At 37.5% G+C, this 14,392-nt stretch overlaps 1 protein-coding gene across 3 annotated transcripts in view; it reads right to left on the bottom strand.

Moving 5' to 3' along the window:
• Positions 1–365: 365 nt before the first annotated feature.
• Positions 366–14,392, bottom strand: part of RAB3IP (RAB3A interacting protein) — a 45,270-nt gene continuing 31,243 nt past the window's right edge. For all 3 annotated transcript variants that reach the window (XM_055118366.1, XM_055118369.1, XM_055118368.1), the window contains 7 exons: positions 12,667–12,744; positions 11,855–12,058; positions 8,151–8,279; positions 6,147–6,259; positions 3,199–3,298; positions 3,046–3,115; positions 366–708 (listed from right to left, as the gene is read on the bottom strand). In XM_055118366.1, the coding sequence (XP_054974341.1) occupies positions 626–708; positions 3,046–3,115; positions 3,199–3,298; positions 6,147–6,259; positions 8,151–8,279; positions 11,855–12,058; positions 12,667–12,744 (777 nt within the window). In that variant the 3' untranslated portion in view covers positions 366–625. The remainder of the gene's footprint in view (positions 709–3,045; positions 3,116–3,198; positions 3,299–6,146; positions 6,260–8,150; positions 8,280–11,854; positions 12,059–12,666; positions 12,745–14,392) is intronic.

Genomic DNA, 14,392 nt, shown 5'->3' with positions numbered 1-14,392 from the left:
TTGTTCAATTTTATATTCTTAAGCTGGGCCTAGCAATGGTTTATTTTTCTTCATACCATTTGCAGATGCCCTCTATGGAATACTACCCATTGTGGTCACTGACTCCCAACAGACAAGTTTGCAACACAGATACAAAATTTCTAAATATTCAGATATTTAATGTGTATTAGTTTTACTTCTAGACACCATTACATAAAAATAGGCAAGATAAATGATCCTAATGGAGGACGGAGGCTGAACAGCTGTCTGGCCACCTTTCTTGCCTCTCAGAGGCTACTACTGTACAGTGTGGAAACTATAATTCAGTAGGTTCAGCGCGTCCTAATATGTATATAAGAGCTAGAAAAGCAAAAACACACTGAGAATTCTATGTATTTAGCCTTTTTTATTTGTAACTATAAATTACAATCACTAGTACACCTGGAATTCTTTATAGTGTGTTCAACTAAAGAATAAGCAAACACAGCATAGGTCGGTTCAAAGGAAATCACAGTACTTCTTAGCATAATTTGCAAAAGGGGGGAAAAGTCTTGAGCCCATTCCTTGGAAATAAATATCAAGTAACCATAAAAATAGTCAGCCATCTTCCAGCTATTCAGAGAGGCTCATGCATGGTCCCAGAGTATCAGAGTTCTTCTTTGAAGTATCCCAGCTTTGCCAACGACATCTCTTTTCTCAGCTGCATAACTTCCCAAAACATCTGATCAACTACACAAACAGAAAGAGAGACATAAATCATATGCTACAATTTAATTATTTTCAGTATTTCACTGAACACTTAAGACTAGCCAACTTTGTCTTTTCTATGGAAGCACTCAGGCCAACATTTTTCTATTGCTACCTCATACAAACTTTTTCATATAAATGTGAGATTCCCAGTTTCATCAGTGAAATAAGCAATACTTCCAATTTACTATCATTATTTATTAAAAATATGTGACTATAATTTTAGTCTGACAGAGTAGGCATTTCAGTGTCCTGAATAAATGAAAAACATTGTCATCATAAGTAATTTCAGTCAATGCTCAATTATTCAAAAGTTATTAACTTATGGATCTCCTTGCTCTAATTTTCTGTATCTTGATCATTTCATTCCTCATTACCACTAATCATTTCATTCCTCATTAATCACTAAAAAGTGAAAAGAAAAACTAGGGAGAGTCCAGAAAACTTAGAAACTTCTTTGTGATAATACAGAGAGGTCTCATTTATGGTTCAAATGAGAAAAAAAAATCATGTAGTCAAAGTTTTTCAGTTATCTCTACTTTTGTATCTGGTGTAAGTGGAAAATAGTTGGCTTACATTTCAAACAGTAAGAGAGCTCTTCATTTACGATCAAGGAGGAATGGTTTAGATAAGTGGTTCTCAAACTAGGGGAGTTATTGTCTCTAAGGGGACCTCTGGCAGTGTGGAGAAATATTTTTCACCACTGTCACCTGGACTGGGATTGGCTGTGAACCTCCCACGCACCTGGCCCTGTGCACATGAAAGCTCCCCCACAGAATTATCCAGAGGTCAGGAAATACCGACTTTCTGTTAAGCATGTGGCAGCAGGATATAACATGAAGCATGCTGACTGCAGTTAATACTACCGTACCTATTTATAAACTGCCAAGAGTAAATCTCTTTCGTTTTGTTTGGGAACCAAATCTAGCAGTGCTCAGGAACTACTTCGAGTTCTCCCAGTAGTGCTTGGGGAATTATCTGGTGCCCTGGTGTTCTGCACGCAAAGTATTTACTCAGCTTCTTGAACCATCTCTTTGGTCCTAGAGAGTAAACCTTGAAAAATTTCATCCTAGTGACCAGAGCAATAATACAGTGAGTAGAGTGCTTGCCTTGCACATGGCCATCCTGGGTTCAACCTGTGCCAAGAGTAAATGCTGAGCATAGCCTGGTGTGGACCAAAATGCAAAACAAAAAACTTATCCTAAGAAAAATACTTTACATGAAAAGAGATGGTAAGTGGATTTATTGTGGTGAGTGTACGGTAGTATGCACATGGATACTGAATCAGTATGCTGCACACCTGGGGCTGAGGTTATAGCAATTATAACTCAGTTAACAAAATAATTGCTCAGAGGCCAGGGAGACAGTATAGGGGATAGGGAGCTTGCCTTACACTTGGCTGACCAGGTGCAATCCCACACATCCCATTTGGTCCCCTGAGCACTGCCAGGAGTGATCCCTGAGCACAGAGCCAAGTGCTTTGTCAGGTGTGGTCCAAAAAAACAGGAGAGTAATTGCTCAGCTTAGATTATTAGTAGTATGGAGGATGAAATGCCTACTTTAGACTTTTAGCTTCCTTAGTTCTTTTTGGCCCAGGGACAGATAATAAGAAAGTCTTTCTAATCAATAATATATATTACAGAGCATATGTTATGCACTAAATATTGTGAAGGGAAAAGTAACAAAAACAAAAGAAGGTAACATTTTTATCATCAATGTCATCTTTACTCAGGATACTTTCTGTTTTTGTAAGTCAACTATTTTTTAGTCTTCCCTAAAAAAACACTGTAAAAATTCTCAACAAATTAGTCTTATCATTAAATAGCCTGTTTTCCATGTGACCTACCATCAGGCAAAGTGACTTCAGTTTTATTAAAATTACAAATAGCTGGGGCCAGGACTACAGTAAAGTGGGTATGGCACAGGTCTTGCATGCAGTTGACCCAGGTTCAGTCTCTTGATACCACAAGTGGCCCCCAGAGCCAAAAATGATCCCTTAGTGCAAAGCTAAAAGCCCTAAGTGAGTATGCCCCCCACCACCACCTTAAAAAATAAAATCAAATCACAAGAGAGGTTAGCATAAGCTTTCAGGCACTTCCCTTATGTGTGGCCAACTGCGGCCAACATATATGGTCCTGGGCCCCACTGGGTGTGATCCCTAAGCACAGAACCAGGAGTGATTACTGAGCACAGGTGGTGATACCCCCAAAACTAAAAATGATATTCAATTTTAATGTGCAACTAATAAACTTGACTTGAGTACAGTACTTCTGACTGAGCTCTAGTGTCAATATATTATAACATATTAAGAACACTCACCGTCCTGCTGTTTCACCAACCCCTGCTGAATATATCGAATGTATGTAAAAAAGTTACATACAGAAGTGATCTAGGTCAAAAGGAAGCAAATGTTACAATCAAATGTCTCATATCAGAGTGAGCATTAATAAAATTCACAGTAAAAATACTTACCCTATATCTACAAAAAGGAGAAATATAATAATAGTTGCTTGAGTCGCCTAATTTAATTCTGTGTTTACAGGACTTGCTCTGTCCAGTGAGAGCACATTTTCTGCAAAGTAATGACAATTCTTAGTGTTTTAAATTTAAAATATTTACCCCAGACTGCAGACCGTTACTAATACAGCCAATATGAGAGCTTCCTATGTAGCAGACGCTATTCTAGATGCAGGTCAGCAGTGCTGACAGTCTTTGCTTTGCTGGGCCTATATTATGACAAGGTTAATACATCACATTAACAATGGTTTTGGAAATCAAAACTATGTATTTTAAGAATGTATCTGATCCTGGAGCAAATTTACAAATCAGTAATCAGGTGCTAGGGAGCTCCCAGCTTTCTATCAGAATTTCAACTTCTTCCTCAGTTGGGAAAAAAAAATCTAATAATGACTCTTCATCTCTCAAAAAAGTCGGGCAGGATAATAGCTCTCAGATGATATACTTTTGGGTGTGTATGGTTAGTTGTTAGTCATTTAATGTGGTCCCAACACCTGAGAAATACAAAGGGATAGGCCACTTTACAAAAATGCTGAGTCTTACAATTCTACATTTAGAAATGCCAAACTGTCCACATGCAATAAAATCTAAACTCGGGTTGTATGCAGACTTTCTGGATGGAATTAAGTTGTAAGTCTCTTGAGGACATGGATTGACTTAATCATCTCTCTGTACCTAGCTTTACCTGGCATACTATAGACAATGAGAGAAGACAGATGGGTCACTGGTCAGCATATGATACAAATTTACCAGCTGTATTAAGAAAGCAGAAAGTGTATTTAAACTATTTCAGAGGTGGCCATTCAAATCACAAAAGAATTCTTATCTCTTCAAAGAGCTTTTGTCTCTGATATTTACATGTGTCAGGCCATCTCTGGGGAAGGTAGTGGGAAGGGCAGAAAATCTGCATGCCTTCATTTGATTAAGTCTTTCTGGTAAATTCTAACCAGCCATCTTCTTCCCTGCAGTAGCTAAGCTATTTAAAAATGGTAACTTAGACCATGTGCAAAGTTAGCCAGTTTTGTTGGATCTCTTCCATGTATACAGGAGGGATAGAAATTATTATAAGTTTTCCCTTTATCTCTTAAAAAAAAAAGATTTAGCCTCAATGTTCCTTTAATAGCAAATACCTTCCTGAACAGTCCGTATCACCAGCAGCATAAGAATAATGCTTTCTTGAAATTTCCATAGCATTGCGCCATTCCTCAAAGATTACCCACAAGGCCTTGGTGAGCGCCATGTTTCAATTTTGTTTAAAATTGAAAAGGCCACGTGGAAGCTGGAGCAATAGCACAGCTGGTAAGGCATTTGCCTTGCACGTGGCTGACCCAGGTTGATTCCCAGCATCCCATATGGTCTCCTGAGCAAGGCCAGGAGTAATTCCTGAGTGCAGAGCCAGGAGTAACCCCTGTGCATTGCCAGGTGTGACCCAAAAAGAAAAAACAAACAAACAAAAACAATTAAAAAGGCCAAGTATTACATCTTCATACACAATATACACTATAAACAATCTTGGCTGCTAGCACCATTACAACGAGCACAATATACTTAAATTAGGTAAAGTGTTCCTTAACCCTAATCAACTGAGTAAGTTTATTAAAATGTTACACCCAAATCCACTTTAACCGGTATCTCTGTCATCTTCTGATATTTGCCAATGCATTGTATGTGTGGATAGACATATAATAAACTGCCTTGCTATAAAATGTGGGAGTTCACTTCCAAAGGTTTATAAAAATGCCAAAGTATCCCTCACATATGGGAGACAGACCTGATTATTTTCCAAAGTTAAATCCCTTAGTAACAGCAGGAAAAGACTAATCAAGCATTTTTGATAATCTGCTTTCATGCCTTATAAGACTTGGGTCTAATTTCCTGTCTTGCCTAAGTATTTTTCCTGGAAATCCTCAGGAAGCAGTACTTCACACAGAAACTCAGTAAGCATAGCTACACAAGTATAATAAATACAAAATCTGCTTATGACCCATTAAATTGATTCCATAAAATATTGAGTTTCAATATACAGTTTAAAAAAAATCTTGGTGCTGGAGCAATAGCACAGTGTGTAGGGTATTTGCCTTGCATGCGGCAGACCCAGGTTCGAATCCCAGCATCCCATATGGTCCCCCAGGCACCTCTAGGAGTAATTCCTGAGTGCATGAGCCAGGAGTGACCCCTGAGCATCACCAGGTTGACCCAAAAACAAACAAACAAAAATCTCAAAACAGGTTTCTTATACCTGAACAATCAGAATTATATGTGTATATGTTTGTAAATAAAAGAACTCGCCTTTACTGACACCCAAGGACAGCAGATACAAGGAATTGTCCCATAGCTGGAAGACTGCTTCATGAGCGGAGGGGAGAAGGCAGATGGAATAGAGAAGGGATCACTAAGAAAATGATGGCTGGAGGAATCAGTTGGGATGGGAGATGCATGCTGAAAGTAGATAATGGAACAAACATGGTGACCTCTCAGTGTCTGTGTTGCAAGCTATAATGCCCAAAAGAGAGAGTATGGGGAATATTGTCTGCCTTAGAGGCAGGGGGAGGGTAGGAAAGGGGAAATATACCCGGGATACTGGTGGTGGGGAATGTGCACTGATGGAGGGATGGGTGTTTGATCATTGTGAGATTATAACCCAAACATGAAAGCTTGTAACTATCTCACGGTTATTCAATAAAATTTAAAAAATTAAAAATAAATAACTCGCCTTTAATGCTAGATTTGATTTACTGTATCACCATACTGTTTGTAGATGGTCTTTGATTCATATAAACTCCAGAAAATTGACAATAAATTAACATTTAAAGCTGGAAAAAAAAACCCCTAAAGAACTATAACACATTGTAAAAATATATGTAGCTCAGTATCTTCCAGGAGACATGATTTTGAAAACATACTTTGGTCCTCCACATTCGACTGCAGAAGCTTTCACAAATCGAATAGGCTGCAATCCCACAGGTTCAATGCTTAGCGTATTGTTTTCCACCGCCTCCAGAACAGCTGAAGCCAACTTTAACACAACAGAACAGTATTATATGTTATGCTGGCAGAAATGATCAAAACTGTATTTCATGGTAAACTGCTTAAAAAATCTCTCAAGTTCCACTAGTTTGGCTTTAACCAAGAAGAAGGTTAACATAATCTTTGTTTAAACTCACAATTCAATAATTATATGAAAGGCAATTAAATTATAACTAAATTACTATATTTATAATCAAGAAAAGAATTAAAGGCATTAATTCCAGTTTGTGCCACCTCTTTTTAACTGCAATGAACGCCACCACTGATGCCTGCCCAAAATTAATGATCCGGCCCTTTATTAAAACTATGCAGTGTATTTTATTATTGGTCACATGCATCTCTACGTTCACTATAGCACTGTTCACAATAACCAAAGTATGGAAATAACCCAAGTGCCCACTGGTGGCTGAATGGATAAAGGAAATTTAAATATACTCAGGAATATTACTTAGCAATTTTTAAGAAGGTGGAATTGCCATTTATATCAAAATACATTGCACAGACTTAAAAAAATTAAGCACTGGGACATTCATTTTGTACACGATGAAACTTGAAGGGATCATGCTTTATCAGACAGAGAAAGACAAATAGGTTATTCTTTCACAGATATGTGGAATATAAACAAAGACAGATTTTGGTAACAGAATGGTGGTTACCAGAGGGGAAGAGGAATGGGGCAGGTAAAATGCATGGGTGGTGGGGTTCATCCCACCATGCTTGGGGTTGGATGAAAATTAGATTTTTGGTGGTGATCATAAAGCAGTATATACATATGACAAAATGAAACTTAAAAATGACACGAACAAATACAATAAAACAGAAAAAATTATTAAATTATGAGAACAAGTGGTGATTACCCGCGGGAAAGTATTGAAGGAAACCAGATAAAAGGGGTCAACTACATGGTGACAGAAGGAGATTAAATGTCAGTAGAAATGATAAAGTGGCACATCAGATGCCAAACTGCAATGCTGTATGCCTAAAACCTATGTCATAAGCCAGTGCTACTTTAATATAAAAAACTGATTCATCCAAAAATCAGCAATATATTAACAAACTATAGCTATATACTTTAACTTTTATGTGCACACGCATGAATCTACTAAAGAACTACATTATCAAATATTAAATGTCCAGATATAAATGGTAATGAGTGATAAACAGGCAATCTACTTGAATTTGGAAAATTATTAAAACTGAGAACCTGAAACCAAGCACAGAGTCACAATAACGTATTTATCAAAGTACGTTAAACTTTCCTCTTAACTACTTTTTCAAGTAATGTTATCAATAAATCCTTTAAAGATTTAATGCAAAACTCTTAGGATTAAATTTCTTAACCAGATATCTGTAGACAAATCTTCCACAAGAAAAAATGAAAACTACAATCTTGTATTTGCACAGTTCTTACATACACTATTTAATCCACTTCAGTGAATTTCCGTTTTAAGGGTTGGGAGAATGAGCCAGGGATGTGGCTCCATGGGAGGACACTTGTCTGCCTGTGTGCAAGTGAACTCCGCACCACAAAAAAGAGAGAAATGAAGCATGACTGATCTCACAGATGAACACAACATACAACTTCAAGTATACAGACCTTGCATACCTTCAAGCATACAATTATGCTTGAATAATACCGTAATTTATACTTCACACATACAGAATACACACTTCTGTGCAAATGATCCTCTGCTCAAGTAAGGAAAAACACTCAATAACTAATGCTAAGAAATTATTATGATTCTAACTCAGAATGGAAAAAATATAAAATAGGACTATAACTGTTTACTGAGATTTTACTAAACTATATGGGCCAACATGGTTTAGGAAAAGGTACAGAAGCAACACTAATGTGCTCCTATCAAAGTTTTTTCAATTACCTCACTTTTTGAGAATGTTAAACATGGAAAGATGTCTTCCTGGTAGATTTTGTCCAGGAAAGGACACGTTCTGTCCATTGTGGGCTCATCCTTCCAAGATCTGAATTCATTATACAGAGATAAATCAGCCTAAGAAACCAAAAGAAAATACAAAATAACATTTTTCAAAATACAAACATAAATCATTTTGTAAAACCAAAACTTAAAACAGTACCAAAAAATTACTAATCTTCATTTATAATACAGAACTGAACCATTTTTGATTACCTGTAATATATAGTAGCAATTCTGAGGTTAAAAAAAAAAAGCACCAAATTGACCCTTTCACTCTGGTGTCCTATTAAGCTGACATTATTCCCATCTCACTCCAAAAATATGTTGGAGCTGTTCTTAAGGAAGACATGTGTATTGTCCTGAACATTAAAAACAATGGCAAGCCTTTCTGAAAATAATAAGCAATGTGAAGCAAATTAATTTAGTAAAATGAATAGACAGAGACTGACTAACTTGCAAAATATAGCTTGGAATCAGAAAATTAAAGCACTTATTCATATTACTTGAAAGCATTTCCAAAAGAATTCCCAAAGTGTTTATAGCATAAGCAGCAAGCCTAAACATTTACGGCATAAGCAGCAAGCCTACTAGAAACACGTACATACTTCTAGACTGACTACCGTAAGATATGATATTTAGTTGTTTTCAAGTATGGCAATGAACAGTAACTGCAAGATGGCCCCAGCCTACTTCTCACTTTTCCAGTTAACCCTCTCCTTGCCTCCTCCCTTTAATAACATGTCCCAAGTACTCCTTCTTAAAAAGCTTCAGGTTCCTTTGGCTCAGGTAAGAACCTGCTATCAACACAGGTAGAGCCAAGCCACCCAGACAGAGCAACAGCCCTCATCCTGCTGTATCCTCAGCCACTCCTATCTAAGCACTGGCTACAGTGTAAGAGCATGCTGACTACAGCTACACCGCTGGACAGCTTAATCAGACGTGCAGGAAGTCTACAGGAAAGTAACAGAAGGCTGAGCTGATGCAGCTTCCATCTAGATTCTCCTTCAAATGTATAATAGCAACTTCAATGCAAGTTTTTTTCATCCCATTCCGTAAATTTTGGGGGGAATCAAAGCTAAAGGGAAAGGAAGGGATAGAAATATTAACAGATAGGGGCTGGAGCACAGCGGGTAAGGGGTTTGCCTTGCATGCGGCCAACCCGAGTTCGATTCCCAGCATCCCATATGGTCCCCCAAGCACCACCAGGAGTAATTCCTGGATACATGAGCCAGGAGTGATCCCTGTGCAACACTGGGTATGATCCAAAAAGAAAAAAAAAATTATTAACAGATAATACTTATATATTTCAGATTTAATTGTGAAGTTTGTTGATTCACATAAACCTCAATGCAAATAAGCAATCTCATGAAAAATTTTAGTTTAAACATAGTAACCTAAATTTAATGAGAACTGTTTCTGCCCAGGAACTATGCTAAGTAATTTTTAACAAGCAATCCTTTGCTTGAAGGAGGCTTAAATTCTATCACCATTACCACAAGGTCCCCAGGAGTAACCCCTCAAACAACACACCAGGAGTAACCCCTGTGTACAGCTGGATGTGCACCCCTTGCAAGAAAAGGGGCCCTATGACACTTAATCCTATTTATAGTGAGAGATAGATCTTATGACCTCCACATCAGTGGTCAGGAAAGTGAGGTTGAATGAAAGCAACCTGTCCAAGGTCACAGAGCAAAATACCCATTAAAATTTCAAACTCACATTAAGTGACTTGATTTTGAAGCCTTGTCTAATGCATGGTAGTGCGTAGATGACAAACCTGTGCTCCAAATGCTTGTATCCTTTCCTAAGACATACACAGGTCAAATCTGTGCATTTCCTTTGTCTAATAAAACTTTTTGCAATTTTTTCACAGAATAGAGTACAGGCTTTACTAGAAGCAAAAACTATTATCTTGACACCCAAGGACAGTAGACACAAGGGCCAGGAATATTGCTCCATAGTTGGAAGCCTGCCTCATGAGCTGAGGGAGAAGATAGCTGGGATAGAGAAGGGATCACTAAGTCAATGATGGTTGGAGGGATTGCTCGGGATGGGATGTGTGCTGAAAGTAGATAAAGGACCAAACATGATGGCCTCTCAGTATCTGTATTGCAAACCATATTGCCCGAAAGGAGAGAAAGAGAGTATGCAGGAAATTGTCTGCCATAGAGGCAGGGGGGTGGGGATGATACTAGAGACACTGGTGGTGGAAAATGTGCACTGGTGGAGGGAAAGGTGTTTGATGACTGAAACTCAAACATGAAAGCTTTGTAACTATATCTCATGGTGATTCAATTAAAAAAAAAGCTATTATCTTGAAGCTATAAACAGCCTATTCATACTCTAAGGCATTTTATAAACTCTCATTAAATCTAAGAACCAGAGCAATAGTACAGCAGGTACAGCGTTTGCACTGCAAGGAGCCTACTTGGGTTCGATCCCCACATCTCCATATGGTCCCCAGAACACCACCAGGAGTAATTCCTGAGTGAAGAGCCAAGAACAACCCCTGAGAATCACTGGGTGTGACCCAACAAGCCAAAAAAAAAAACCAAAAACCAAAAAACAAAAAAACCTTAAACCTAAAAATGTTCCATGAGAGAAATTAAAAGTTTAAATAGTAAAAATATATAATTACATGAAAAAACCATAGCAAAAAAAAAGTCACCCGAGTCACTGAAAACATTATTTTAATTTAAAAAATATTATAATTTTGTAAATCTTCACATATTTAACAAAAACCATTGCAAACTTGATTCTCTCATATTTCTATATGATTGATTTATTTAGCTGCTCTCTAACTTCTTGAATCTTTTAAAAATAACTAAACAAAATACAAGTCATTTAAAATAGGTAATAACCTCTGGTTATTCCATGTAATAAACTCATGACTTCCATGCAAAATTTCAAGTGACCATGCCCACATAGCTTAAATTAAGAACTTGAATTCAATAGTGTAAAATAGTCTAAACAACAACAACAAAACACAAAACAGGGGGGCCTGAGCCATGAATTATTAATAAATCCTCATGCAAATACTTTCTTATAGTATACAGTGATAGGTAAAAAGTATTTTATAATCATACAAAATTATACAACTTTTACTTAAAGCTGCATCAAATATTTCCATATTATGTTACATTTATAACCTGCATTTTAAAAGCATAAGGCTACTAACCTACTATTTAATTCTTGTTACTTAATTATCTGAATTATCCCTGAGACCACTCCATTACATATATAAGCCTCTTTCTAGAACATAAGTAAAAGCAACACACTACTCAAGAAAGTCAGAATATTTTCCCCATTTTTTTCATATTCCATTTTCGTGGTGCAGCCTAACAGTATGTGTGACTAGACAAATCCTTGAAGCCACCCTCTCCTTTATCTGACACATGACAGTTTGCTCCCTAAATAAAATGTCAAGATGTTAAGAAACTTACCACGTCTCCGGCAGGTACTCCAAGGTCAGCCAGGCAGAGAATTGAACCGAAGAATCCCCGAAAGCAGCCAGCTCTAAACAAGCCTCCCCCATTATAATATTACCTAGTCACTTCTAAAAATTTTGCTGGCAAAAATCCCAACTGAAACCTCAGTGATGAGAATTATTAAGTATCAACAGAGTCAGAGAGGACAGTCCTTGGCGTTACCTCTTTGCAGTCTTTTACAATTGGCTGAATCACACTGAGGTCCTGGTGACTGCCACCCATTGCACTGCTTGTACTCTTATTTCTTGTGTGCCCCCTCTTAAAAGGTGTCTTTCCACCTGGAAGAGGCTCTTGGGAAGGTGACGTTGGAGAACTGGACAAGACAAGTGTCTTTAATGCAGCTACTTCCGCTTGAAGTACATCAATCTTGAAAAGAAATCAACAAAGCTGCATATACTAAATACACTTCTCACAGAGGCAAAAGAAAAAGTTAGCAATTTTATTAGGACATTTTCCTTTCACAGGTGAAATATAAGTTTAATTTGTATTATCTCCTGACAATTCATAAAGGAATGTGAAAACAAGTTTTCTGATTTTTCTTGATATTTGGATTGAGCTATTTCTAGATATTTGGATTGATTCACAGTATCAAACATTTATGTGAATATTCAAAACTGCCAACTTAAATAACCTGTGTTAGTTATAGCGCATTCCTAAAAAAACTAGCAACATTTCAGTGACTTTTTAAGCAGCATTAATAAAATATTAAAATTTGAATATTAACCTTTTGACAATATTCGTGAATCACATGCCTTTATTTGGTTCTAAAATAAATGTATAGCAAAGAGTTACTTAATTATATCACAAAGTTCTTACTTTCTTCATAGTTTTCTGTATATTTTCTGTAGTTCCAAATAGCCTAAAGCAAACACTTCCTTTACAGTTAGAAAAGATTCCCGGATGTGTTTAGGTATCTTAAACATAGAATCACTGATTTCTTCATCTTTTATACTATTTAAAGAGAAAAAACTGACCTTTCCTTGGGCCTCTTTCAGCTGTTTTTCTGCTGTTGCCTGCTTGACGTTGGCTTCTCTCACCATCTTATGGGCTTCCTGAAAAAGTTAAAGACTCCAATTTTGGAAACAAAGTATATGGCATCTGTTTTCAAAAATGTCTCAAGTATATACTGCTGATCTATTGGTCACGTACAGTTTAACAGCACCAGAGCACTCTGAGAAATACCTTGTTAGGAGACTTCATCAGTTTTGTGACTGTTAAGAGATACAAATTTAGAGGCACTCTTAAACCACAGGCGATTGGACCCACCATCATATACCCAAATTGTCATTAAACAACACATGACAATCTGACCCAAATTAACCCTAGTTGTCATCAAATAAGAACTAGGGGAAAAGCACCTTTTTTTGGTATTAATTAGCACTGAGGCATCCAAGATGAGTTTAATCATCTGAACAATGCTGCAATAAGGAAGGTGAATGCGTGAGAATACAAGACACATGTGTCAAATCCACTCTTTCATTTTCGTTTGTAACTTGGTTAATATACATATATAAAAACACATACATTGATATTAGTCAGTTATAGTGAGTGAAGACATACAGAGATACAAGTAAAAATATTAGCACACCAGTATGACAGCCAAAAAGGCTTAAAATTTTCCAATAAAAATATACACAAAATACTAACAATTTGGTGTGGCACAATCTAAAGAGGAAAATGAAAGTTTGCTTTTTAATAAGATCTTAAATTTAAGTACCACAAATATAAACGTGTAGGGATTTGATTTCCCTTTATTCATGTAAGACTTATCCATGGTTAGTGTTTATCCACGGGATCTCTTTGGACAGTCTGTTCCAGGCCCTGATAATAAACTGAGAGAAGAAACAAGATCCCTCCCTGCCTTCACGCTTACCTTCTTATGACATTCTAGTAACCAAAGATTCAGAATTCAAATTCCAGGTATTTCCCTGAGTACAACATGAAGCCCCAAGATTTTATGTTTTGTTTTTGCCTTCTGAGCCACATCCAAAGGTGCTCAGGGCTTACTTCCGGCTCTGCGCTCAGGGATGACTCCTGGCAGTGTTCAGGAGACCGCATGCTATGCTGAAGGTCGAATCAAACTCAGCCACATGGAAGGCAGGTCTTGGATCTCTATGGACACTGACATCTTAGAGAGTTTTCAAGAAGGAAATAATTCAGGGAGTTAGAGCGATAGCACAGCGGGTAGGGCGTTTGCCTTGCACGCGGCCTACCCGGGTTCAAATCCCAGCATCCCATATGGTCCCCTGAGCACCGCCAGGAGTAATTCCTGAGTGTAGAACCAGGAGCAACCCCTGTGCATTGCTGGGTGTGACCCAAAAAGTAAAAAAAAAAAAAAAAGGAAAAAATAAAAAATAAATAAAAAAATAAAAAGAAGGAAATAATTCAAGGGCTGACACATGCCTGATTCATTCCTGGCACCACCAGAAGTAATCACTGAGGAGAGCGGAGAATAAGTCCTGGGCAGTGCTGTGGTGCTCCAAGTTCCCCACACACCCCCCAAAACTTTTTTTTAAGAGTGTGGTATCTTCTTTTACTTTAAAAGCATTAGTCTAGGAGCGGGAAAGACAGCAAAGATGGTAAGCCACCTTGCCTTGCATACAGCCAACCTGGGTTCAAACCCTGGGAGCACATAGTCCCCAAGCATGCCAGGAGTGATCCCTGAGCAGAGCGCTAGGAAGAAGCTCTAAGTACGTCCAG

This window comes from Sorex araneus, chromosome 10 (assembly GCF_027595985.1).
Source record: "Sorex araneus isolate mSorAra2 chromosome 10, mSorAra2.pri, whole genome shotgun sequence".
Classification (NCBI taxonomy): Eukaryota; Metazoa; Chordata; class Mammalia; order Eulipotyphla; family Soricidae; genus Sorex; species Sorex araneus.
The sequence above is the reverse complement of the archived record's forward strand: the minus strand, read 5'-3'. Positions and strand labels throughout refer to the sequence as shown.